Here is a 27,914-nt window from a genome sequence, read left to right on the forward strand (position 1 = left end):
GAGATCTAGCCGCCGAGGGTTTTAGAGAGGGACGTTTGGTTGGTTCGATTAGGGAAGTCGAACTCGTGATGATCTTGTTGGTTTTTCAAGACTTATCTGTTCAGGCTCTGCTTTCACCTGTTCAGGCCGTCGCCTGTCCAGTTTCTCACCTGTCAAGGCTCTCGCCAGTTGAGACTCTCACCCGTTCAGGCTCTCACCCGTTCAGACTCTCACCCATGCAGGCTCTCACCTGTTCAGACTCTCACCCATGCAGGCTCTCACCCGTTCAGACTCTCACCCATGCAGGCTCTCACCTGTTCAGACTCTCACCCATGCAGGCTCTCACCTGTTCAGGCACGCTTATGGAGGGACTTTGAGCTCTTTCGCCATGCCTCTGAAATCTCGATCGAATGATGCTTCCAAAATGTGAAATATGCGTGTGTAACAATAAATTGTTATTTATTGTAGACTGCTGCACCTCCACACTGTGAGGTAGATCGCACAGGTCGCTGTGTAACAATGAAATAAAAAGCTCTTTTCTTGAAGACACCTTATACTATGATACGTGTTCAGGACGAGTTAGAACCTACATACGTGAGTACAAATAATTAAAAGCAACAATCACATAATTGTCAGGAATGCCACGGTAGTTTTCTTATGCAACATCAGTGAATTATGACCCCTGTACCTTACACTACATCATTACTTGTGCATGCTGGGAACCGCCCATGTTAAGCCAACGGAGGACCTCCTGTACCAGGAAGATGTGGATCTGTGATGGTAGTGCTGCATCATCGTGGTTCAATGTTGTCCAGGAAATGACATAAAATAGCACCCGTTATTTTGGGACTGTGTCTTTTTAGAGTAATGTTCAAAGTTATTTTTTTTATGATAATAAAAAGTTTGCTTAAAATACAAAGCCAATGTTTAATTTAACTTATGTAGAAACTTCCAGAGACCGTTTTACCCTTAAAACTTTTATTACATTGCAATAAGAATGACAATTTCCACAAAAGACAAATGTTATACGTTTCAATTTAAGTAGTCAATAAAATCATAACTGTGATATAATCAGGGAATATTTAACTGCAATGTAGTCGCTTGAGGCTTCCTTCAAATATAGTTGGATTGTCAAGAGATGCCATGAATAAAACACAAAAAACAACAAATTCAGTGATGATGACACCAGCATGTTTGGTTCAGTAAGAGGACTTGTATGAATTAAACCAAGTCGTGTCCAATTTGTATTGGTGCATCTCCTCCCTGTTAAGTGTTTAACACAAATGATATAAAGTGGTTAAAGTTGTAAATGGACACTAAGCACACGTATTTATAAAACAAAAATCGAATAATCGTGGTCTTGAAATGAACCTTCTTACCCTCGATGCATCACCATGGATTATGTCAGGCTACTCCCACATTCGTATGGTACCATCTGAACCTCCTGAGAAGAGTGTGTCCCCGTCTGGTGAGAAGACGACGGTCTGGACAGCGTCTTCATGGCCACTGAGTGTTTCCACGTGTCCTGTTAACAGATCCACTATCCGTACACAGCCATCATCGCTGGCCACTGCCATTACGTATCCTGTGTAAAGCGGGGACAAAGCGCACAACGTAAGCAAGGAACACACTGCCAATGCAAGCAGGGGAAGTAGGTGGTTAGGATGCTCAGGGGTCAGAGCACTGAGTTGGTACCACTGAGATCCTGCGTTTGAATCTGAGCAGCAAACAATAATATATAGTCGGCTCTAAAATGGACTCGGATCTGATCAGTCCCAATGTGACCGGGTCCCATCAGACCCGAGCCATGCACCCCGAGTGTATTTGCCTTCAATGTGTGGTTTAGAACTACACCTTCACATATACACCATGAACAACCGTAAAAATGTTGTCGGTTGCTAAATGTTAATATTTTCCATTATAAATATTCACAATGGCACCGTTATTGTAAACAGCAGAGTAGCTGACTGGGTGGCATACACGACGAACGTTGAATTATCCAGCGATATGGTTTCAGTCCTGTCTAAAGGTCTTAAATTTGCTGTTGCCCCATGTACAATCTCTGTCAATGAGATCATTGCTGAAGTGGAATCAGCAGTTAGACATCTCCCTCATAATCAAGCTGAGATGACTAGGCACGAGGTTGCCAAAATTATTGAGAACAGCAAAGTGGCAAAAACAAATATTAACTTCAGTGAAGCAAAAGCCTTCAGAGAATTGAGAGCAAATAAAGATATCCACATTCTTGCTGCTGATAAGGGCCTATCGACTGTTGTGATGCCCCGTGAGGACTATGATAATAAAATCTAAGATTTACTCGATGAAGGTACCTTTAAATTAAACGAGACCCAACCAGCACATTGGAACGTAAAACAACGGCAATCATTGCCAAGTCATCAATTGCCAATACCTGATCAAACCAAGGCCATCAAAACCACCAAGACTTTATGGGCTACCAAAAATTCACAAACCTGATGTCCCATTAAGACCCATAGTACAATAGGCTCTGCCATGTACACATTAGCACAATACGTAACGAAACAAATACAGCCCTACATCGGTAGGACCTCTTCTTTCATCAAAAACTCTGAACATCTCGTAATTATAATTAAAGATATTAATCTTAATCCTAATGATATTCTCGTAAGTTTTGATGTGACCTCTCTGTTCACAAGGGTTCAATAAAATTAGTCGACACTGGCAACGAACAACGGTTTAGCCAAAGATATCCCAAGACTAGCTGAACACTATCTAAAGAACACCTCCTCCTTGTGGCAAGGTGATTTCTATAAACAAAAGGAAGGAGCAGCAATCGGCTCTCCTTTGTCGCCTGTGATAGCGAATTTGTACATGGAAGATTTTGAAACAAAATAAATAGCTTCAAGCACACTTAAACCATCTGCTTGGTTTAGATGTGGATGCCACAATGGTGGTCTGGTCACACAGCAAAGATACACTGAACGTATTTCTAAATCATCTCTACTCGCAAAACCCATCCATCCAGTTCACCATGAAAGTGGAAGCTGACAGAACTCTACCATTTCTGGATATTCTGCTCAGACGGTCTAGAAATGGTAAAATAACACGCAGTGTTTACCAAAATAAAACGCATACTGACGCCTATCTGAATGCAGAGTCACACCATCACCCAGCACAGAAATCTGCACTTATCAAGACGCTCATTCATCGAGCTAAGAAAGTGTCAGATGGTGACAGTCTGAGAAGTGGAATTCAATATGTTAAAGAAGCGCTGTAAATGAACTGTTAAAATGATGCACAAATCCACAGGGCATTGAATACCAAAATCAAATCAAATAACAAGAGCATTGAAACTGCCCAAGTAATTAAAACGATCAAAATACCGTACATTGCGAGAGTATCTGATAAACTAGCCAGATGTTTTGAAAAACAAAACATCCGAGTCAGATTTGGCACGGTACATAAAATTCCAAATGTAATACTGTATCTGGTACAAAAGATGTATTACCGAAGCTACAGGATTAACTGCACGTGTGGTAAATGTTATGTTGGGCAAACAGGACCAATGATCAGCACGAGACTAAAAGAACATCAGATAAATATTAAATTCTCCCAAATGCAACTGTCAGCAGTAGCAGAACACGTGTGCCAACAAGGACACGCAATTGATTTTGATGTTGAAGTATTGTGCAAAACTAGCTACTACTGGCCAAGACTAATTAGAGAATCTATCGAATTGAGAGAAATAAAAATAACTTTACTGTTCGGATAGCTACCGTCTTAGTGCTGCGTGGAAGTGAATAATCAAATAATACATTATTTAAATGCATGCTTACGAACGGCAGCGTACTTCAATAGGGATTACCGTTGGTAGGGCTATTTTAATAAACACAATAGACAGGAAGGACAAGTTTAAAGCGCTCCCATAATGCACATGCATAATGTACGTTGCCTCAGCAATCCCCCCCCCTCCATCATTGTGCAAGAGCGCAGAAGGGTGGTCAACACACTCTATATAAGGAACGGAACAGTAAGACTTCTGCACAAATCTGGCTGTCGCCTGATGAAGCTAGTTGTAATTACTGGCGAAACGTCGTGCTCAGTTTGTAAATGTTGTGGCTTGGCTCTCCAACACACCGGTGTGCTGTACTAGTGACGAATTGGCCACGTTCTGTTTACGTGACAACCCTTACTAGTTGGCTGTCGGGTGGTGGCAGGTTTTAACGACACATTTATATATTTACGCGATCTAACCCAAAAACCTCTATTATGGATATATACATAGTGTTGGATATGATGGCCTGATCTTTTTACACAAACAAATGGATGGAGATGAAATGCGAACTGCTATGTCCAGTATGAAAAATGCATCTTACCAGACGGGTGGAAGGAAAGACGGTTGGCTGGATGTGGTCCCAGGTTCAGTGTCATTGTCGCAGTACCTTTACGGACATCCCATACTTTGATCACTCCGTATGAATCGCAGGATGCTACGGTGTCGCCCTACAAAACAATGTACTTCACATTATAAAAAGATACTGAAAGAAGGCTCTCACATGGACCCAACTAGCAGCACTGATATTGTCATGCCATGTGCAGGCCATGAATATTACCTTAAGGTTGAAAGTGCCATGGTTGCAGGAGTGCAAATGTCCATAAAATATCTGTGCGCATCTTCCCTGGAAGAAAAGTTGCACATTATCACGCATTACTGTATGCTATGTAAATGGTTTGTGATTATAACAAATGCAATGCCCTCTCCATCATCGTTAATATTTACGTGCAACGTGCTTCTCAGTAAAAAGTTAATCCAGAAACACAAAGTACATTGATTACATTGCCACATCTTTAGAACAATACGAGAACAATAAAGTCTTTAAAAATAAAGTAAAATGCTGAACGTGAATGCATTACATGTAACTTTACCGTTCGAGCATCCCACAAAGACAGGGTTTTGTCAGCTGAGCTGGTGAGCAGCGTGTTGGAGTAAGGGAGGAACTCCACGCTGTTGACAGAGTCGGTGTGGCCTCGGAGTGTCTGGCGACATCGCTCGCTGCCACAACACAGACGGCAGACTTCAATATCGTGAGGAACACGCAGCAATTGCAGAAGAAGAATTCGCCTATTATGCTCCACTAATTGTACAGGGTTTACATGATCGGAACGGTAAACATCCAATTCATATGTAATGTGAGGTTATATTCGGGTCGTTGACGGATTATAACTCGTCACGATGATTGGCTCTGCCGGTCCTGGTCCATAGCCAATGGGGGGAAGCCTAGGGGCGTGGCCCTGACGTAATGGAAAGGTGATAGCTGCAAGTAGAGGATTGGTTCTGCTGGCTTTAGCCACAGCCAATGGGGAGACGAGTCAGGGGCGTGGTCCCGGGAGCCTACGGTGGAGTCTGGAAGATTCCATAGAGGCTAACCAGGATTGGTGGAAACGTACCACATGACCTGGGTATTAAATAGGGGTGGAGACGAACAACACGTGGTCAGAACTGGAACGAACGGAGGAGGAGGCCACTCGAGAGTGGGGGTCCAAGTTGCCACGTGGCTGCGCGCGTCTCTCTCTCTCTCTATCCCTCTCACGCTGCCTGTCAGCAGCGTGAAGGAAGTGCTGTAATGAAAAGCGAATAAAGACTGGATTCCAGAAGTCGCCTCAACGACCTTTATTACAAATACAAGAGTGGACAACTAGTACATAAAAGAGGCGTTCTTCTTTCGCATTGGCTGATGTAGATGCAGAGTAACAACTACAATTTTACATTCAGGTTGTCAAGCCAGATAACCGTGTAAGGAGCAGTGGAGTGTATCGCTGTGATGTCTCCTTCGTATTTGTAGATCGGGCATTGCATCGTGAGATGTTGTATGGTCTGTTCTGGATGACCACAGTCGCACACTGGAGAGTTTAGTTTTCCATTTGTGCATCAGTTATCTGTATCTGCCATGTTTTGTGAGGATGCAGTTCAGGGTGGACCATGAGCTTCGTGAAAGATAAAAACCCAGGGATCGCATGTGTATCGCTGTAATGTCTAAAGAGGTGATACAGTTGGTTAACAAATAACTACACAAGAACAGCTGAAGAAGCCAGTGTCGCCATCAAAACATTGTACTTCCCAAGTAATAAGACACTGAAAGAGGGCTCAATTTTATCTATTTATATCAGCATTACTACAGTTGTGTCATGTGCAGGCCATGAATACTACCTTAAATATTACCATAAGTCTAGACCGACAATCGGGGCTGTGGAATATTTCCCAAATCCTTCAGCAAATTTATCCGACTATAATATATATTATTTGTCTTTGTATATGTTAGTCATGTTATAAAATGTGTCCTTTGCCAACGAGTCAAAGTGATTTTCTGCTCAAATGAGCATCGAAGCATTGATTCTCATCTCCAGTTGACAGCCCTGAGTCATTGATGGATATTCCACATTCCTATGGCAGGGGAACCTCTCTCCAAAGGACAACTACTGTTGTGTTTGCCCATCAAAACCCAAATTTACAATTATTTTAAATTATCTTATATATTTAATCTCATGCAAATATGCGAAGCACTTGATTTTTTTTCCAAATTTAATTTCAACATTGTTATAATAAAAATACTGAATTGACATTTACATGTAAGATATACATATCTAAACTTTCAAAATCAAAATTTCTATTTTATTCATAATTGTGTTATCTTTTTAACTGAAAAAAATTGGAAGCACTTTGTTGTGAAATCAAAACAAGTGCCACGTTGCGCAATTGCCTGTCTTAATTTTGCCAAAATACAGTGGAACCCTGGCAAATCAGACCCTGGCTAGACAAACCTTGGATAGCTGGATCGCACGAGGTCGGCTAAATAACGAAACAACTTCATAGCCTCCATGCACCTTTGCTCAAACTTATTTTGATGGCCACTTTAGAGGAATAATCTCCACTGCCTCTTTCTGCGCCTCCCTCGCCCTGCACTGCATCACACAGAGCGATCATCTTCACTATAACTTGCAGCTTCCATTCCTCCCTTAAAACAACCCCCAGTGGTAGCAGCATTGGTGACTATCCTGTTCTGATGAGTCCAAATATAAAACGAAAGCAGTCCACAGTTGTCTGTATTACTGCCTTATTTTAATGGTGAACTAACATAAGAGGTTCACAATGCACTTCAGCTGGAGCTGCTGATGTATTCTTTGGATAATGCACCGAGGTCGAGTGCGTTTTACACTTGTATGTGTATCGTTTGAAACGTATGGCCCACAGTGTTTGATGTCCGTACTCCACTATGATTCCACAAGTGGTGGGACAATCTCTGCTGGTGGGACAAGTGGCCAATATTCTAAGTGCTCGCCAGTAGACAGTGGACTTGACAGGCCTGACCCTCACCGGGAAGTGTTTCTCTCAATGTGTGTATATATACATATAGAGGGCTTTCTGGGGAACTAGGTAGGACAATTAGGTAGTTCAGCACAGGGGTTGGGTCGGTGCATGTTGTTATCCATTGAAATTACCTGGAATGTCAAAGCATCTTAAGAGTTCCTGAAAGGTTTTCTCTCCAAAAATCAATCATATTTTCACGTTTGCCTAATAACAAAACAAGCCCAAGGCTCTTGACTATATTCTCTTCACTTTATTCCCAGCTTTGTATTAGTTATTCTCTATCTCCTGACCACTATAGACGACTAAATATTAACAAAAACTATGACTGTGCGAATAACTGATTAAAACAACTTCATATATGAACCTAACTATACACTAATATATATAAATGTTTGAGCTCATCACCAACATAACCAGCTGTGATCAAATCAGAATATTTCCACACGCGAAGACCTCACCTGTTGACATCCCAGACCTTGCTGGAGTTGTCCATGGAGCTGGAAGCGATGAAGTCCCCACACGAATGCCAGCAGCAGCCCCACACGGCGTGACCGTGACCCTCCAGCGTCAGTACGCACGCGCCTTGCGAGAAGTCCCACACCTTCACCGTCGAGTCACCGCCACCTGTTGCCAAGTTGGTTCCACTGAAGCGTGCACAAGTGCGCACGTGAACCGTTAAATTACACAAAGTCGTTTTTTTTTTTTACAATGCTTATAAAAGCACATGTTTCATAAAAGGACTATAAACAGACAACTAGTTTCATCCGAAGTTAAAGCACATTTATTCCATCTGCCAATCGGTAGATCAGAGTATTCGTTAAACCAAGGCACCTTTGGGATCGCTTTAACCTCCCCGAGTCTCATCAGTAGGGTGCAACTTATTAAATAAAAAAACAACTGGGATGTCTGATGTTACAGGCGAGAGACGTGAGCAGAGTGCAGCCCAAAGACTGCCTTACAAATGAGTATTTGATTAATTAACAAAAAATTATTTGCTTCATTGCCAATGTATGCGTTAACTGTTCACGTATTAATAAAACAAATTAGGACATTTTCAAGTTTCTTAAAAGGGATATATGTAAATAATTACAACTGCCTTAGAACTTCCACAGTGAGCAGTCCATCACCTTGCGTCTGAAGGGAACTCCTGGGAGATGATACCGACATATTTACTTGAGAGGACACGTTAACAGAACTCTTTATCCACACGAGGTTAAACACCATCATATGGCCTTCTAAGTCTCACACATTAATATATTGTCTTACTTCTTGGAGCATAATTAGGTGAAAAAGAAAATGTTATGTGTCGAGTCTTATTGTGCAGTCATTGAAGATTATCTCCCTCTATGTACCATGTCCTATTTCAAACACATCGTGGCCTTCAGCTTAGCTGTCCGTAATATTACGTATTTAATTTTCCGCCTTTCCCCACATATTACACCTATAATTTTCCCGGTCAAAATTTAAGATTATATTGAGAATAATACCAAGGGCGGCTGCCCTAATTTGACCCCAGGATCTTGGTAATGCTGAAGTAGTTCCTTTGGAAAAGCAAGCGACAGTGCAAAGTTCATCCATAAAACGACGATTGGCATTTTAAATCTTAAAATGCATTTTAAGTTGATGATCAACTTTTCACTTCAGTTTTAAAATAAGGATACTAAAACATTTACTCATAACAAATGTTGCAAGGATCATGGCTTGGCTTCGCGAACGAAGATCTAGGAAGGACATCCACGTCTTCTGCAGGCACGCTGGTGGCTGAAGAGGCCTATGCGGGACAAGCAGGTCCTGCCACAACAGCTACAAGTATAGGTCTCATCTGGGATGGGTGCTGAGGGATCATGGTTCTTCCTCCTTCTCCTTTTGTCCTCCATACGGGCCCTGCGGGTATCTTCGAAGAAGGATAACCTCAAGTGATTCAGCAATGTTGCGAAATGCTGGGATGTTTTACGTACGTTGGATTGAAATCGCAATCTCCAATCCAATCAGTGTGGCCCTGGCCAGTCATGATGATGTCCCCATTAGGAATGGACCACATCTTCCAAAGTTGATCATCACTGGCTGTGACGAGAATCTCTTTACGAGGGTGTAGCGCCATGCTAGAAGAGAGAAAGAGATGGCATTGTGAGTCCAGCAATCATTTGGCAAAACACAGTAAACTGTCTACCATATAATGTGTTTCCATTCATATGAAATATATCTATTTTTATGCTATGTCAGTAAAATCTGCTTACATTTAATGTGAACTCAAATTGTGTGAACAATGTGATATGGCATGTGCTGGGGTGATTTTTACACTGGAATTTAAAGTTATTAAAAGCGAACGTCACAAACCTAACACTACGTGCAATGTCTTCACACCACTTACAATTGAACGTTACTTTTCGCTAGGGTCACGTGGTGTGTGACGATTGCTTGATCGTCACGTGATTGCTACGATACATTTTTTATAATCGTTGGCCCAGCCCCCATTGCTTCACCTTGACTTTGATTAGCTGCCACTGCACTTAAAGTTTACTTCTTTGCTATAAAGTTATACCCGGCTTATATAGCTATGTGTTAACTTTACATCCCCGTGACGTTACTTAAGTGTGGCTTAAGTAGTCTTCTGTGTTAAATTGCGTGGGTTAAGTGACCCATTGTAAGCCCATCCTGAGACTTAAACGACGGGGATGTCCATGTCAGAGTGAATAAACTTTGTGGAGCTCTTGTTTGAGGGCAGATAATTCTGAAACCATATGGTCTAGCTAACAATTACGACTCATGACATGTGGCCACTTCGTAACAGGGACGTCGCAATATCGCATCTCCAAACCCCTCGCCTCCGCATTTAACTTGCAATATTTCAGTCAGATCTCAGGTTCCAGTTTTTTGTAATGCACAAGAATTCTGATACATGTTCCATGAATCCTGAGTGCATGCGTTTGCAATTTTTTGCACAGTGCACTACAATAAAATTATTTTATTGTGAAAGAAGCTGTGTAATTAAATTCCTCCAATTACAATGCGTCATTCAGAAAAGGCATTATGGTTCTAAACTGTAATAAATTCTAAACTGTAAAAGGAAAACGTTTGCATAAGCACGCATCTCTATCAGGTCATGTGCAGTATGTACCATTACAATAAAGTTATGTTAGGGTAAGGATTAGTTTTATTACTTGCACTTCCAGCTGGCATTGCAAAAATATATGTAGTTTTAACACAAAGGCTTTCACGACCAATATCATTCATAATAAAGGTTTTTGGGTTAGATCGCACAAGTAAAAATACGTCGAAACCCTTCACCACCCGACACAGCCAGTAAGGTTTGTCACGTAAACAAAACGTGGCAATTAGTTACTACTTCAGCCCACCGGTGTGTTGGAAAATAAATCCACAATATTTACAATTTGAGTACGACGTTTCGCTGGTAATTACTATTCTGGCAAATCGCCTGATGACGCTGGATGAAATTACCAGCGAAACATCATACTTCAGATAACCGTTTCAGATAATCGTCACTGGTGTTAGCCGTGAAGGGGAATCGAACCCGGGTCGCCGATTTTTTAGCACAGCGCGCTGACCGCTACACTACCATTCCCCACTTTATACACACACAGACATACGTAATAAGGCTGTATAATGTGCAACGGTTGACGTGAGTGCCAAGCACCTGCTAACAGGCATCTCGTGTGCCTTAAGCGTCTGGGAAATCCTCAGCGAGCCACTGCGCATCGCGTCACTCGGCTGCTTTTGCACCTGGCCCAGGAATGGATTGACCCGGGTATCCACGGGGAATTCTGAATCCTGCAATGTGGGAAATATGCACCGCAAAAGGAGGCTTATTAATCGCGTCTCTAAAAACACAAGTTATAGTCTTTCTTTAACATTTGTTACAGAGACTGTGTTGCCATTAGAGTCACTATACTCTGGGAATGGATGGCTTATAGTAGACCAACGTTTCGTGTTCTGATTAAAAACAAACAAACATAAAATGGCCAGCCTCTCTTGATTATACTAAAAGTGGACTGCATCACTCACTGTGAATAGATCGAGCAATATGGCAGGTCATGTAATGTGACAGAGAATGACTTGATGACGACATAAGAGATTGGTGCCAGAAATATGTGGCCACGACTTGAGCATATTGGCACAAGACGCAAGAAAGTGGAAACAAATGACGAAATGTGCAGTGGACACCTACGGCGCGTGATGACGATGATGATGAGTGGCAACGGTTTTACCGCGTAGTTTTACCTTGGCATGCCGCACTGCAGAGCTCTTCGCCGGCTCGTCGGCTGGTGCGATGCCCTGCTGCCGGGCTTCTCGGAGACGGCGCTGAGACGGGCCTTCCACACCAGTCTCTGTTGCGTCGTGAAAGCCTAGCGCGCGAGGACGCGACAGCCTACGGTTACGTACTGTGCCGCACTAAAGCCACGGGTACAAGTTCTGGATGGCGATGCAATCTCTTATTTGTTGGGTGTGTTAACAATGATGCACTCATGTAATATGGGAACTTGAGGGTAGGGATGGTGAATCGCAGACGTCGCACATGTGATACCCATCTGCAGTGAGACGTGGTGTCAGTGATATCAAATACAAAATATGGAAAGAATGTGCATGATTTGGGTGTGGAGTTGAGGTGTTCTGTACATGTGTGCAATGCATTTAGTCTTGCCAGATTGTGTATTTTTGTATGGGAAAAACCAAAGGATCTGGCAAGAAGGAATCACCTGAAAAAATATGAGATTTAGGGGATTTACAAGGTGAATAAGTAACCATGAATATCCATCTATGGTGGTTCATGATTGCATTTTGAGCTAGCACAACATTCAGTTTTGCTTTGCATTTGTAAGCAGAAAATGCAGCCAGTGCAGTTAAGCCCACAAAATAAGTTAATTTGCTTGAAATTCATGGAAAAAATAGGCAAGTATTTCAATAGCATTGAGATAAAAGATGGGACAGAGTCAAGCAGCTCATCTGGTGAGCAAGTGGAAATAGTACAATGCATGTACATTACACTAAAATATACTTCCAACTGGGAATTGACTTTAAATTATTTTGATGAAAACGGAAAAAAACCCAACATGCAATTATCTCATCCAGCTGGTATATACAGTTGGCGATGGATGCTGGAGCCACATTTCGCAGAAATTATAATTTACATACAATGTGTCTACTTCACTCGTGTTTTTTGTTGTTATTATCTGTAGTTTATAAGTGCGTAAAAGTTACCCTTTGTCAAAATTGTAAAGGTGGTAAAAAAAAATTGAAAAAGTAGTAACACACCTGCAATTATTGGTGTTGGCTCCTCAAGCCCAGACTCTAGACTGTGTAGAGTGGCTTGTAGACCAGCAATCTAAATTGGACAAAAGTAGTATTCAGAAGTTCAATGATCATTGTTCACAGCAGTCACTTATGAATAGGCAGATCAGTGTCCACTGAGAACAAAAACAAACGGATCAATACAATGATGTGGGTATATACAAAAAAAATATAATTTTAAATTATCTCAATACAACAACTTTTAAAATATAATTTAGTCCAGAAAAACTAAGTATTATACTCAAGACACATTTGTATTGTCTGAGTAAAGAACCGAAAAGGGTCATGGAAGACTGACTAGGATGGAATAATTTCCAAATGTCATGCAGACAAAATATTGTCCCAAGTGTGAGGGACGTCAACCGCGAAAGGGACTTATTTAATGTTTTACTTTATTAAGGACTTGGCATACGTAAAGATGTAACATTTGCCGAAGTGCGAGTCGCCAACAAACTTTGTCATACTGACACACAAACAACTACCACATCATGCGAGCTAAACGACGCATTGGACACCGATTGGGGGGAGGAAGCGGCAGTGTCTGATGCACTGCCACGATTATTATGTACAGTAGAACCCCTCTTAACGGCGGTAATTGGTTCCATGAAACAGGTCGTTAAGTGATTTGCGAGTATGGGAAATACATGTTCAAGTCTTCATTATTTCCGATAGCATTGAAAGTTACCATTTTTCATCCAAAAAACGTACCTTATTAGATTTAAACAATGGATATTAATATATAAAGATACTAACACCATTATAGAAAATTCATATTAAAATAAACGTGGTTAATAAATGCATGAATTATTAATTACTGTACCTACAATTTTCCCGTCGTTAACAGGGGAATGATCGGTAAGTGAACACATTGGGCTCGATGGAGGCACTCCACCACTATACCCTACACTACTCTACACTATACACTACACATTGGGCTGTATGGAGGCCCGTCATTAAGTGATTAGTCGTTAACAGGGATGGTCGTTAAGAGGGGTTCTACTGTAGCGTAATGTAATATCTCTGGTAGCATAGTATAAAAGCGTGTCTCAACTCTTGAGGGTTTGCTTGTGGAATCACTTAATGAGTCGACTCTGTGTTGTTACATTTTTGGTAAATGTCAATATCCAATTCCTACTTCAAAATACGAAAATGTTAATAATGAATAACTGTTACAAAACCCAATAAATAACAACCCAAGATTAAAAGTAGTTACTTATTAAAAACATAGGCACAACCAACTCACACTACATTTAACATCAATTACAAAAAGTTATTCACTGAAAGTCGATCAATGGGCTGTCTGATGACCATACAGAAATTAAAGGGTTTTTTTCTACTGAACCAGAGGTAAAGAATCAAAGTCAGAATATTAATTTAGACTGGAGGAGGAATCCGATGAGTTATAAAGCTCTTTTTTTCACAAATCTCCAGTTGGGGTGCGTCAGAAGTACAGGAAAAGTAAGCAAATTGCTAAAACACATACAAATAAAACCGACTGAGCTTTTAGCTTATTTTTCATAAGCGACCTGGCCACAGCATATTCGAAGTGGCTTATTACGTGGAAGTGGCTTATCATACGGAAATGTATAGCAGCAAAATAATATAAACGCATGTTTCTAAATGTGAAGGGAAAAAACGTGAGGACCTGGAGAAAAAAACCCATGCGACCACGGGGAGAACATGTAAACTCCAAATATACAGGTGTCAGGGTTGTCGTACGGGCATCAGGGTCAGGATAAATTAGTGCTATCACACGGTGTATGAATGTATGTATGTTGAACTTTAACACCGTATGTAGGCAACGGTGCTAATGAGAGGTGCCAGGAAGGACAACAAACTAAACGCAAGAAGCATTTTTTTAAGAAAATCAGTTTTAAAGTTAAAAGAAATGAGTTTCTAATCTAGATTTAAAAGTGCATAGCTCCAGCGACTCCTTAATATCGTAAGGAAGATGGTTCCAGACGGCCGCAGAAACGCATGTGAAAGCGCGCGATGCGGTAACCCTCTTTGTCCAATGGGGCTAGCTAAAAGCCGCCGCCGCTGCGAGGATGACAGCAGTTTGCGTGATGAGATCCCGACCTGTCCCACTGCTCGGTCCCGCTCTAGCTTGGTGAGCATCTTCTCCTTCAGGGCAGCCTCATACTTCTCTCTCAGTGACCGGAGAGCTGGCTCGTACGAGGCATAATGCTTTTGCAATCTGAGGGAACAGACAACGAGCATGTTCACGGATTGCTAAATTTGGCTGTGAGAATCATTTCTTAAGTTTACCGGTGAGCTCAAACAACGATGGTTTGCGCCTTAAAATGCTTGTACACGTGGCTATATTTGTTACGTGTTTGGCTATGTCGGGTGAAGGAGGGTTTCACACCGTGAATTGTGCCAGATAGTTACATTACCCAAACATAAAAATCAATGATGTATCATAATACTAGCTGAGAAACGTACATGTTTAGAAGGTTGCTATGAATTAAGAAAACCAGTGAGCAAATTATTAAATAACTTGTGAAGGAATGGATGACTTATAAGCATTATGACTGTCCTGATAATTTATTTTTACAGGCACTTAGGGGAACGACATTCAAAATTATTATCATAGTTTTTTACCCAGTAAAGCCTGCCAAGTTTTTGCAGTCGTGGCAATGTTTGCCATCTACGGTATATTCAAATAGAGTAATTTAGCAAAAGACATTAAGTGATTATAATAAATTAAAAGAGTGTGTTATTAAATATAACTCGCTATCATGCAGTCGATCAGGGCAGCATATATAGGAATAAAGTGAGTAGTGAAAAATAATTTTATCCAGTTCAACATGTTATATATATATATTCAGAGAGGGGGTGAAAGTTTAGTTTGCAATTTTTTTTTATAGACGCGAGGTAAGATTCTGCTGACACAGTAATGAGTTGTCATGATTTTTTTTGCCCAGTGATTTTTTTTTCATAATCTTCATATATTTGGGTAAATTCAGAGCTACCTATTTTGAAAATGTATAGGCATCAGAAGTCCTGGGTGAAAAGGGATGAGAGTCAAAACGTTCAAACAAGAGGTAGAATGCGAGAAGTGAAACACAGAGGGAAGCAAAGAGCCAAACAGCGTCCACGTAGAGGCAGGCAAGAATCATAAAGTGACACGTCTGGCTTCACCAAGGAGATGGGAATCGGCAGCTCGAATGACCAAAGAAAAATAATCACATTAACAAATGGAAATATGAATATAACATGCACATGAAACAATATCAGGTTTTACCCTTTATGGTAAAGATGTTCAAACACCAAATAGATACGTTTTGCATGGCATCAAGTCTGCATTAACCACACATACGTTGACGACAAGTTAATGTTTTGCCACCACTGTTGTGGTTAATGCAGACCTGATGCCTTGCACAAGGTATCTATTTGGTGTTTGAACATCTTAACACGTCATATTTTATTGCCAGAAAGGGTAAAAACCTATTCTCATTGTTTTATCTTCATCCACATGTCCTGCTCAACATAATGACCCACGGGGTAGTTAATGTCCATTTCCAAAGATATTTTGGTAACAGGAGACAAAATTCAAGTGCCCTGCTCAAGTGAGTGTGGGGGGAAAAGCTTGTCTCGAGTGGGAACCCTCAGACAAATGGGGAAATACCACATTTCCATGGTGGGGCTATTCTCCTGCATAGGACATTCCCTTGAAACAATTATGCAGCAATGGCAGGAATGGTTAGGAGCATGACCTATACAGTGGATTATTAATATTATACATAGGCCCGTGTATAATCACATTTTAACCATGTATCTTGTCTAATTTCTAATGCCAATCGTGTTTGTTCTTTTAATCTCAAGAGTGTGTCAGCATATACTTTGCAAATTATATTAATGCCTTCTTACAATCAGGTAATATCTAAAATTTGTGAAAAAATAGTGATTCTAATCATACAAGAGTATGTTCTTAACTATAACTCAACATCAGGCAGATTAATCATTACATACCTATGCCACACCCCGAAAGCTAAGGTACCTACGAGATATTCCTCCGCTACTGGACTACATGACTGCGCACAGGGAGTCTAAACGTAAAACGTGGGTGGGCCGTGCCATCACTTTTATTCAACCACTGATTTCACAAATATAATGAAATCTAGTTTTTGTTGTTGTATAGTTTACCTCTTGAGGTCGTTCAGCAGCCTGTTCTTTTCTTGCAGCACCCTCTGGTGGTGCATGCGGTGGTGATCCCTCTCTTTACGAAGGGTCACCAACGTGTCCTGCGTTTGTCTGCAACGCGCACAATCCAAGTGATTTGTTAAAGCACAGATCATACATACCACGCCATAGACGAGCGAGTGTTTACATTTACTAACAGGGTGGCCCAAAAACGTCAGGATGTCATAGGGTTATGCTTATTTGAACAAATGTTCAAACTGACTCCCATTAACATTAATGCACACATGAATTATATTTTGAAATTAATTTAGGACTTGTTTTTAAAGGTTACAGCTGCCTTCTTTAGCATACGTAAAAATGCAACTCATTCGTCTTTAGACAATTTTCTTTCTATTTAAAAAATGTATCTAAAAATGAAAAATCCTTTTTTATATATATATAATGAAAACAGATAAAATATTAACTTAAAGTAGAAACAATAAAAACTGTTTAATGCCAGTGTTAAAACAAATACAGCACCCTATGTGTCATGACTTTTAGGCCACATTGTATGTTTGAGAATTTTATTTTTCCATGTTAAAATTAATACATTGTAAGTCGTACTTTAAAATGAAATACAGTAAAAGCCATCTCATTCACAATATCAAATTGTTTAACTTAATTTTTACATACAAAACTAACAGATGTGCAAGCAGAACTGCAGCATCCCCAGAGCACTTCATGACAAATCACAAATGTGCTGCTACTCACTAGGGCAGGGGTCAGCAACCTTTTAAAGAAGAAGAGATTTTTGTATTTGACCAAAATAGCTCAAGAGCTGCATCGCACACAGAGCTACTTGTACACAAACATAGCAGCAGCAATACTGCAGATGACAACACACATTCTGAATTAAATAAAAGAAATTGGTGATGGAATAAACTGAGTCTATTAGTGTTTTCCCCCCTTAGTTATTCTTTATCAATACAGTTTGACTGTTGTACAAATCATAGTGACCCATTCCCTGCCATATTTAATTTGCTTCACGTCAAATTAAGTTTAGGATATAAGTAACAAAAACTATGGCTGTCACAAGGGGGCCGCCAAAGGAGTTGCATGCGGCTCCGGAGCTGCAGGTTGCTGACCCCTGAACTAGGTCAGCCGTAAAATACTTCGCGATTTCCAGATACAGTAAAAGTTGTAGAACCCACAGAACCTGTGGATAACAACGATCTTCATATCAGAGGGCCAATGGATATGAGGAATTTCACTGCATAGTATAAACCCTCAAAAGCCAGCAATGTTCATGGTGTTGAAGAAATCGGAGGACCTGGTGGCATCCTGGAACTTGGCGAGGTCTCTGTGTAAGGACGTGAGTTTGTCGTGTAGCTCCTGGTTCTGAATGTAGACATCCGACACCGTTCCTCGCTCGGCCTTGCCAAGCTGTTCCTTCTCCTGCAACTCGTACCTGTCCAAGGGTTAAACACCACAGCGAGGAAACAGACACTGGTGTCACAACCTCACGATAGTTCATTTAACAACAAATGAATAATAATAATACCCCTATTACGCTGTGCGAATACGACGCCACCATAAAAATGCTTCCAGGATTGATAACAGTTCAAAACATTTCCTGCAGGTGCACAATACAGCACACCAGTTTGGAGTTGTATAGCATGTAAAGTATATGCAACCACATCTTAAGATTATGTACAGAGCAGTAGAATGTGGGTATCCTGGGGAAAGGAGGGTTAATAATTTAATTATTGACTTGAAGTTTTAATAACTGCAAGGGTCCATATTCTTAGTTTTTTTCGGTAAAGTCACTTAGGTAAAAAATAAAATAAAAAATAAATTAATATTTTGTTAATAAAGAAAAAGATGGACAGACAGGCACAAAGAGAAAGGTTTTGAACCTGGACTTAAACAGGGGTAGGGAGTCGATAGTTGGGGGAAGGACGTTTCTGACGATAAGGTTAACAGTTCACAGTACCAAAAACACTGGAATAAAGAAGAAAATGTAATAAAAATTTGAATTTTTTTTACCATTCGCTCTGAAAGCAGTCAAGGGTACGGCTCATGCCCATCCGGAACAGAAAATTGCGTACAAAGTCATCAATGGCCTCAAGTTGTCTTGCCACTGGGGGCTTTTCCCCCACGTCCTGCCGACGCACCTGTTGGAGAACCCCCCCCCCATAAAAGTCAGACGTGTCACAAATTCAATCCCATTATTTAAAATCAGGGGGTAGTGGAAATGTTCATGTCAAAATGTAATTCTGACCTACTGCCACAGCGCCCTCGAGTGGCATTACTGGGCTATGGCTTTCCTACCTTAACCAGCTTAAGGACTCGGTACAACATCTTTTGTCACATCAATCAATCCAATATGGTTTACGCGTCACATTGACCATGAAGCTGGAACAAAAGCATGGATCGCACTCAATTAAACTAAACAGAAGCTAAAATAAATGTGTTTCAGCTGCTCTTGAAAGAACCGGTTATCAGGGCTAACTGGACTTCAATTGGCAGACTGTTCCAGACCACCAGGGCTGCAGATGAAAATCTCCGTTCTGCTGTCCTAAGCCGAGTGGATTTCACACACAGCAGGTCAATGGCAAACCGGGCGTAGGTTTGGTGATGGTAGATATGGGCGCATGGCATTGCTCAGATTAATTGGTTGACCAGTTGTCTTTGCTATAGGAGTGAGCACTGCGACATTGAGCTGGACTCTCGCATGCAATGGTAACCAGCGCAGCTCCTTCAAAAGATGTTAAGAGCTTAAGAGGTGGAGCCAGGCAAATGACTTCAGCGAGGGTGTTTTTCAGACGATGGAGACGTTTGTTGAGGCCATCGGCTTTGAGGGGTTGAATTGTAGATTTTCGAGCATCAACCAGTGTCGTGCAGCTGTTGTACATTCTAAGAGCAAGTTTATTGTATTAGGACCAAAGTTTTCAAAGAAATGTGGAGCTGAGTATATATATTTAAGTATGTATGTTGAACTTCTTTCACACTTTACGTAGCCAACCGAGAGTAACATCAGCGTAATTGATGTACGGATACCCAGAAACTCTGTATGAGCTCAGCTACTGGAGACATGTAAGCTGCAATAATGGGTGCCCAGAATGGATTCTTGTGGGATCACGAAAAATATTTGCGCCAATGCGGTGTTCGGCAGATTATGGGAAGAGTCGCGCAATTCCATTAATCCGCAAAAAATGTGGCGAATTACAGAGGAATTGCGGCACGTGACTCACGGCTAAATTAATACGCAATAAACTTGCGGATTACAATGTTGAGATCCAAGTTTAAAAACATGAAACGATCTTACCTCTGTATATCTCTGCCGCTCTGCTCCTGTAGCTCCAAATTAGCCCCGCTCACGTTTACAGAACATGGCTTGTGACTCGCGAAGCATTTTCAATATGCCGCATACTGGATTGCAGATTTTTGTATTTCTGCTTATATATAACTAAAATAAATAAGGCATGTATGTTGAACTCCTTTGACACCATACGCAGACAACGGTACTAATCGTATGTGTATATATATATCTGCATAAAGACTTATAAAACCAGTTTTCTTACTAAATGAATGCATGATATTGCACACAAAGTTATGTCATAGTTTATCTTTGCTTTATTATGATGACCCACATGATCCCATCCGCAAGTCATAGTAACGTTGCATGTGCAAGAAGTAAAATAAAAAGGCATTGAAAAATATTAATTTTGTAGAGCTACATGCAACTGGAGTTAGGAGATATACTCTATACTCCAGGAAGGTTTCACCATTTATCCTCAGATTTCGATATGTGAAAGTGGATGTTGTGATACTCGAAAATCCCTCTCGTATCTCTTTCAATATGTAAAATAGACTTGAGTGATAAATATGGGAAGAAATGCTTACAGTAGCTTGCACATCTTCACTCAGCTCCTGAAGGCTCCTTACGGCAAAGTCAAGGTCTTCATCAGCGTCCTGTGCACTGCCTTCATCAGCAATGGAGACCTATGGACGATTGTAATTGAGGCAAAGTATAATTCACATGTTAGCATGCTTAAACAAAACGAAACGCAAAAAACACTCGGATGTCCCTAAAGAACTGTATTGTGGTCCAATTGTTCAGAAACTGGTGCTTTCTCTATGACGCGCACATTCCAAGTGCTTTTTGTACTCGTGTTTGTGTTGTTTGAAGCTTGCGGTTTAACGCCCTTCACTCTTTATCTATTATGGTGGGTTTTTTCTCATTTGCAGATTTCATAACACTTATCACACTTCGACTTTAAAATAAATTTAACTTTCTGTACAAAAAAAAAATTTCCATGAAAATTTAGTATTTTACTTCGTATTTGATGCTACTTACAGCTAAATAAAATTGTAATTGCAATTAAATGTTTTTATTGTCATTGGTGATTTTGTCCAGGCCATGGACACGTTGTGCATGATTTATTGAATTCTCTACAAGAGTAAAATCCACATTCTCACTTTTGTAAAATAAAAAAACTGGGTCACTGTATATTGATATGGATAATTACTTTTGGGAAGATGTAAACGTGCAATGTTTGCATAATTAATCGATGTTTTCCTTAAAAATACCCATAACATACGAAAGGGTAACTAATTTTAGGATGCATAGGTGGACTGTATCAAATGTAAACAATATTCACTTTTAAACTTTAAAGAGTGCATGTCGCAGTTATAGATTTTTTATACTGAATTGATACCCAAAATTATCTACAATCCAGTGATATGCACCCACCTCTTCATAGCGGTATTGATCTTCAGCATCATCAGTGATTGTAACCTCTGTAATAAGGAGTCAAGGTAATAGAGAAAGCATATCCCATCTCTGTACACGGCACTCTTTTTCTGTTGGTAAACTTGTTAGAAAGATGCTTTCATTTTATTGGCATTAAAAATAAAATCGCGTCGCAGGTTTAATATCAGGATAGACACGCTATCTATTTTGTTGATTACATTTAATCCAATACAGAAAAATACTCTTTAAAACCTTCTACATTGGTCAGTTTTATTTGACAAGGTGGGGTTACGTACATTACCTAGCACCACATACATTGTAATGCACAATGTTGACATCTAACCAAGGAGGCAGGTACAAAGCCTCAAGGTTCAAGTCCCACAAGGCTCCTTGGTTAATACTGCGGGATATTAACCATAACATAATTTCCGTCTGTTTCAGTCGACCTTCAAGATTCCACGATGTCGTTCAGAGGACAGGAGGTGGGTGGTCAGCACCACGCCCGACTGCCTTTGTCTCCCTAGTGGGGTGGTTTACTCACCACACCAGGTACTCATTTGAGATCGAGCAAATCTAGGGGAGGCCCAGGACCAGTTCAGATAATCGTCACTGGTGTTGGCCGTGAATGGGAATCAAACTCTGACAAGAGCAAATAGCAGTGACTAGACCACGTGTGTATGGCCTTACAATCCGTGCACTTATAACACTGGTTGACTTGTGGAGGTATAAATAATAAAAATCCCATACATTAATTAATAAGACTGCCTTAAAAGTTATTATATGTGCTATGAGGAAGAGCCAATATCTGAAACGTCACCTATATATATTCATATTTCCATTTTCAGGCCAATGTAATTGAGTTTTTTTTTACTTTGGGACTTTTTTGCCAGTATCAAAATGATTAAAACTAAGAAAAGTTTTACCTTTCTGGCAATAAAACAGGTATTACCATGTTCAAACACCAAATAGATGCCTTTTGTAAGGCATCAAGTCAGCATTAACAACACGTACTTGTGGTGAAACATATTCAGTTCCAATAAAACAAGGTAACTTTCCCCTTAACAGAATAACAACCCATGGTGGTGACCACCAGGCTAACTACACTAGTTACAACGTAACTGCTACTATGGACCGGGACCAGCAGCTTCGGCCCGGGTCCACGTGTTGGAGACTCGTTGAACGGAGAATGTAGACGAAGGGTTTCTTCCAGGATGAACAACAACCCTGGACCCTCTCGGGACCCGGCTTATATTCTGTGGGGCGTGGCCGGCTCTGCCCCTGGCCACGTCCACCTTCCAGAATCCTCGGGAAGGATCTGGGTCCCAATCACGTGACCACCCCTAGCCTCCTCTTGGGGCCCTTTTGTCAACTTAACTGGTCACGTGTCCTTCCGGGTCAACCAGAGTGCCATGGCCTCACATAACCTCATCCTTCGGTTGGCACCCACACACCGTCCTGTAGGGTCGGCGCTGCACGTAAAGCGTGGTGCCATCTAGCGCGATCAATCAGCGATCACTGGGTCCCTCTAGGGCTGGTACTACACCCACACCATTGTGGTATCCGCGATGTTTATACATCGCACGCCGTGCCCCTGTCGGGCCGGCACTGAACCCAGCATTTTGACATCCAGCGACGTCACTACACATGCAAAAAAACAAGCTATGATAATATGCATGCTCTGATAATATATGCATTGTCTTTGAATTGCATTGTCTTTGAACCTATTCTTATTTTTCATCATTTTGATACTGGTACAAAGGTCCCAAAGATATAACTGCTAGAACCGAGCTAGAAGTGCTCTGCTACTTGTATTGTCTTTGTACTGGTCGTCTTTTGGCGTTCTCTGGTCTGACACTGGTGAGACAAGGGCATACAGAAGGCTGTCTCTGGTGTAGGCCAATCAGTAACAAAGACAATGCAGATAGTATCAGAGCAGGTGTTTGCACGTTCACCACAAGTATGTGTGGTTAATGCAGACATGATTTATTGCAAAATGGATATATTTGGTGTTTAAACATCTCTGCACCTCCTGTTTTATTGCCAGAAAGGTTAAAACCTATTCTTATTTTTCATTACGTGTTTTTATTTGTGTACCACTACCAACGCAGTATCACCAAATCGTTTACTTTTGGAGAAGGTATGAAGATGCGGCGATTAAGCCTGCGATAAATGCAGAATCACGTTAACAATGATCTCGTCATACGTTGCCCAAAACAATCATTAGCGTTGTGGAAAATAAAGAAAATAAGCAACGTCTCTCCACATGAAAAAAGGTTATTTCTGGGAGTACATGATTTCAGCAGCATTAACTCAAGACAAGCAAACTCTGGACCTGCATCAACACGCAGGCTTGCTTGAATCAATGGACGTAGACATGTACATTGTGGCTACGGTGCACATGACACCCGCAGCCACACGAGGTCGCTAGATTCAATGCGATAGTAAATATTGTTAACATAGAGCAGTGGTTCCCTTAGTCTGGTTCCCGGCCCACCGGTGGTCCGCGACGGTCTTCCAGGTGATCCGCGGGGCTGTGATGCAAATGCAGCTTGATCCGGACAATAATGACGTTTATACATTTTGTTCAGATATTAATTAACATTTTACTTCTTGATTTGAAGCTTTCGTGACTGTCGGAATCCACTCTCTTTGATTATTTTAGTGAAGTCACGTAGGTAGAAAAACAAAATATAATATATCACGACGTTTCGATCGCAACACAAGCGGTCGTCAAATTCACCATGGAAGTGGAAAATGATGGCAAGCTACCATTCCTGAATGTTTTGATCGAGAAGAGGCCTGATGGCTCGTTGGGACATTCCGTCTATAGGAAAGCGACCCACACGGATTCCTATCTGAAGCCTGACTCCCACCACCTTCCGGCCCAGAAGAACTCCCTCATAAAAACACTACACCATAGGGCCCGCTGCTTTTTCGACCACCTCCACCTAGCCAGTGAACTGGAGCACGTACAACAAGCCGCCAACATGAATGGATACTTAGACCGCACAATCTGCAAAGCTGTAGCCCCAACATGGGGAGACAACCATCTGAGGACCCAATCAAAACCACCATCTTGCCATACAGAGGTGTTACCAAAAATATTTCCAAAATCTTAAACAAACACAAGATCCAGGTCCGATTCAATACAGTACCCAAAATCCGTGATTTTATCCCATCTGTGAAGGATGTCATTCCTGACATGCAATACCCTGGTGTCTACAAACTAAGTTGTGTCTGCGGCAGCAGTTACATTGGGGAAACGAAACGACATGTCTCGGAAGCGCAAGGAAGAACTGTAGACAAGCAGGGAAGGAAGGATGCAATGAGCCGACGCCATCAATTAATTGCCCCGGCTCTGCGTTCCTCTATATATTAAGATAGGCATATATGTCGAACTTCGGTCAATGAATGACTTAACATGCGGGAGGAAACCGGCGCACACGGCGAATACCCAAGCATGCGAGAGGGGAACACTTTATCCCATACAGATGTAACAGACCCGAGTCCACATTTTTTCTGTACAATACTCCCAGGGAAAGGGAGTTTCACACCGTGTCAACCCACACGGTTCACCCGTATTCTTGTACATGGAAATTTAGTTGTCAGGTCCATACGGCGTACAGCTGTTTCAATACGGGGAAAACATTTATTTTGTCTATATGGGACTTTGTAGGATGAACATTGAGATTTATAAGTGGCACGGGGTGACCAATAAGGTCTGCATTGTTCTGTAGCAAGGTAGGGCACCGACAAGAGGTTGACAGGTTTGGAGTTTCGCAAGATTTTCGTGGATCCACAGCCCATTGCTGCCGCCCGCAGTGCTGGATTCGCTGCGGAAACCACGCGCACAGCACAATCGCGTCGACAAAACAAAACACAAAGCACACAAATTATCTGGTGATGCTGTCGCCTGGCGCGTTGGCAGCGGTGCACAAACACAACTGACACGAAGGGCCCATTGCCCGAAACGTCGCCTGTTATACATTCCACGTTCAGACCGCACACGCGCACGGCGTTGGGGACCGCGCAGCAGCAACTGCTGCTGCTGCTGCTCAGTTTAGTGACGGCCAAACCCCGCGGCGTGGAGGGAGGCCGCGGACGAGGGGGATCAGGGGATGGAATCAGGGGATGGAATCAGGGGATGGAATCAGGGGATGGGATCAGGGGGATGGGATCAGGGGGATGGGGTCAGGGGGGTGGGATCAGGGGGGTGGGATCAGGGGATGGAATCAGGGGATGGGATCAGGGGGATGGGATCAGGGGGATGGGATCAGGGGGGTGGGATCAGGGGGATGGGATCAGGGGATGGGATCAGAGGGATGGGATCAGGGGGATGGGATCAGGGGGATGGGATCAGGGGGATGGGATCAGGGGGATGGGATCAGGGGATGGGATCAGGGGATGGGATCAGAGGGATGGGATCAGGGGGATGGGATCAGGGGGATGGGATCAGGGGGATGGGATCATGGGGATGGGATCAGGGGATGGGATCAGAGGGATGGGATCAGGGGATGGGATCAGGGGGATGGGATCAGGGGGATGGGATCAGAGGGATGGCATCAGGGGATGGGATCAGAGGGATGGGATCAGGGGGATGGGATCAGGGGGATGGGATCAGGGGGATGGGATCAGGGGATGGGATCAGAGGGATGGGATCAGGGGGATGGGATCAGGGGGATGGGATCAGGGGGATGGGATCAGGGGGATGGGATCAGAGGGATGGGATCAGGGGATGGGATCAGGGGATGGGATCAGGGGGGATGGGATCAGGGGGATGGGATCAGGGGGGATGGGATCAGGGGGATGGGATCAGGGGGGTGGGATCAGGGGGGTGGGATCAGGGGGAGGGATCAGGGGGATGGGATCAGGGGGATGGGATCAGGGGGATGGGATCAGGGGGATGGGATCAGAGGGATGGGATCAGGGGATGGGATCAGGGGATGGGATCAGGCGGGGATGGGATCAGGGGGATGGGATCAGGGGGGATGGGATCAGGGGGATGGGATCAGGGGGATGGGATCAGGGGGGTGGGATCAGGGGGATGGGATCAGGGAATGGGATCAGAGGGATGGGATCAGGGGGTATGGGATCAGGGGGATGGGATCAGGGGGATGGGATCAGGGGGGGATGGGATCAGGGGGATGGGATCAGAGGGATGGGATCAGGGGGATGGGATCAGGGGGATGGGATCAGAGGGATGGGATCAGGGGGATGGGATCAGGGGGATGGGATCAGGGGGATGGGATCAGAGGGATGGGATCAGGGGGATGGGATCAGAGGGATGGGATCAGGGGGATGGGATCAGGGGGATGGGATCAGGGGATGGGATCAGAGGGATGGGATCAGGGGGATGGGATCAGGGGATGGGATCAGGGGGATGGGATCAGGGGGGGATGGGATCAGGGGATGGGATCAGAGGGATGGGATCAGGGGGATGGGATCAGGGGGATGGGATCAGGGGGATGGGATCAGGGGGATGGGATCAGAGGGATGGGATCAGGGGATGGGATCAGGGGATGGGATCAGGGGGGGATGGGATCAGGGGGATGGGATCAGGGGGGATGGGATCAGGGGGATGGGATCAGGGGGGTGGGATCAGGGGGGTGGGATCAGGGGGATGGGATCAGGGGGATGGGATCAGGGGGATGGGATCAGAGGGATGGGATCAGGGGATGGGATCAGGGGATGGGATCAGGCGGGGATGGGATCAGGGGGATGGGATCAGGGGGGATGGGATCAGGGGGATGGGATCAGGGGGATGGGATCAGGGGGGTGGGATCAGGGGGATGGGATCAGGGAATGGGATCAGAGGGATGGGATCAGGGGGTATGGGATCAGGGGATGGGATCAGGGGGATGGGATCAGGGGGGATGGGATCAGGGGGATGGGATCAGAGGGATGGGATCAGGGGGATGGGATCAGGGGGATGGGATCAGAGGGATGGATCAGGGGGATGGGATCAGGGGGATGGGATCAGGGGGATGGGATCAGAGGGATGGGATCAGGGGGATGGGATCAGAGGGATGGGATCAGGGGGATGGGATCAGGGGGATGGGATCAGGGGATGGGATCAGAGGGATGGGATCAGGGGGATGGGATCAGGGATGGGATCAGGGGGATGGGATCAGGGGGGGATGGGATCAGGGGATGGGATCAGGGAGGGATGGGATCAGGGGGATGGGATCAGGGGGATGGGATCAGGGGGATGGGATCAGGGGGATGGGATCAGAGGGGTGGGATCAGGGGGGCGGAGAGGATCAGGGAGAGGGGAAGAATCGGGAGGATCTGGGGGTCGGGGGGAATCAGGAGGATCAGGGGGGATCAGGAGGATACGCTCCAGGTAGAAGGCGCCGTTCGCCGCGTCCGCCTCCATCATCACCGCCAGGCCGAGTGGGCCGA

At 43.2% G+C, this 27,914-nt stretch overlaps 1 protein-coding gene across 2 annotated transcripts; it reads right to left on the reverse strand.

Annotated features, from left to right (window-relative positions):
• Window positions 1-907: 907 nt before the first annotated feature.
• SPAG16 (sperm associated antigen 16) lies at window positions 908-27,914 on the reverse strand. 2 transcript variants are annotated; one of them, XM_061573035.1, is made up of 17 exons: window positions 27,849-27,914; window positions 21,513-21,559; window positions 20,663-20,761; window positions 18,803-18,930; window positions 18,087-18,224; window positions 16,781-16,888; window positions 14,711-14,828; window positions 12,596-12,665; window positions 11,564-11,688; window positions 10,980-11,113; window positions 9,283-9,426; window positions 7,783-7,968; window positions 4,885-5,011; window positions 4,572-4,637; window positions 4,335-4,461; window positions 1,359-1,564; window positions 908-1,242 (listed from the first exon to the last, which is right to left on the reverse strand). In XM_061573035.1, exons 1-16 carry the CDS (start codon window positions 27,889-27,891, stop codon window positions 1,389-1,391), a joined length of 1,836 nt encoding a protein of 611 aa, XP_061429019.1. In that variant the 5' UTR covers window positions 27,892-27,914; the 3' UTR covers window positions 908-1,242; window positions 1,359-1,388. The 2 variants fall into 2 exon arrangements, with proteins under 2 accessions (XP_061429019.1, XP_061429011.1); XM_061573027.1 differs by having other exon boundaries at window positions 911-1,564.

Source organism: Lethenteron reissneri, chromosome 7, assembly GCF_015708825.2.
Source record: "Lethenteron reissneri isolate LAM-NWPU_2019-01 chromosome 7, ASM1570882v1, whole genome shotgun sequence".
Classification (NCBI taxonomy): domain Eukaryota; kingdom Metazoa; phylum Chordata; class Hyperoartia; order Petromyzontiformes; family Petromyzontidae; genus Lethenteron; species Lethenteron reissneri.

Excerpts from the sequence above, each read along its gene's own strand:
- SPAG16 (XM_061573035.1), bottom strand. The coding sequence starts at position 27,891 with ATGATGGAGGCGGACGCGGCGAACGGCGCCTTCTACCTGGAGC. Across the intron at positions 11,114-11,563 it reads CTGCAGTGCGGCATGCCAAG|GATTCAGAATTCCCCGTGGA; the intron begins GTAAAACTACGC and ends CCCACATTGCAG. Across the intron at positions 4,462-4,571 it reads ATGGCACTTTCAACCTTAAG|GGCGACACCGTAGCATCCTG; the intron begins GTAATATTCATG and ends ATTGTTTTGTAG.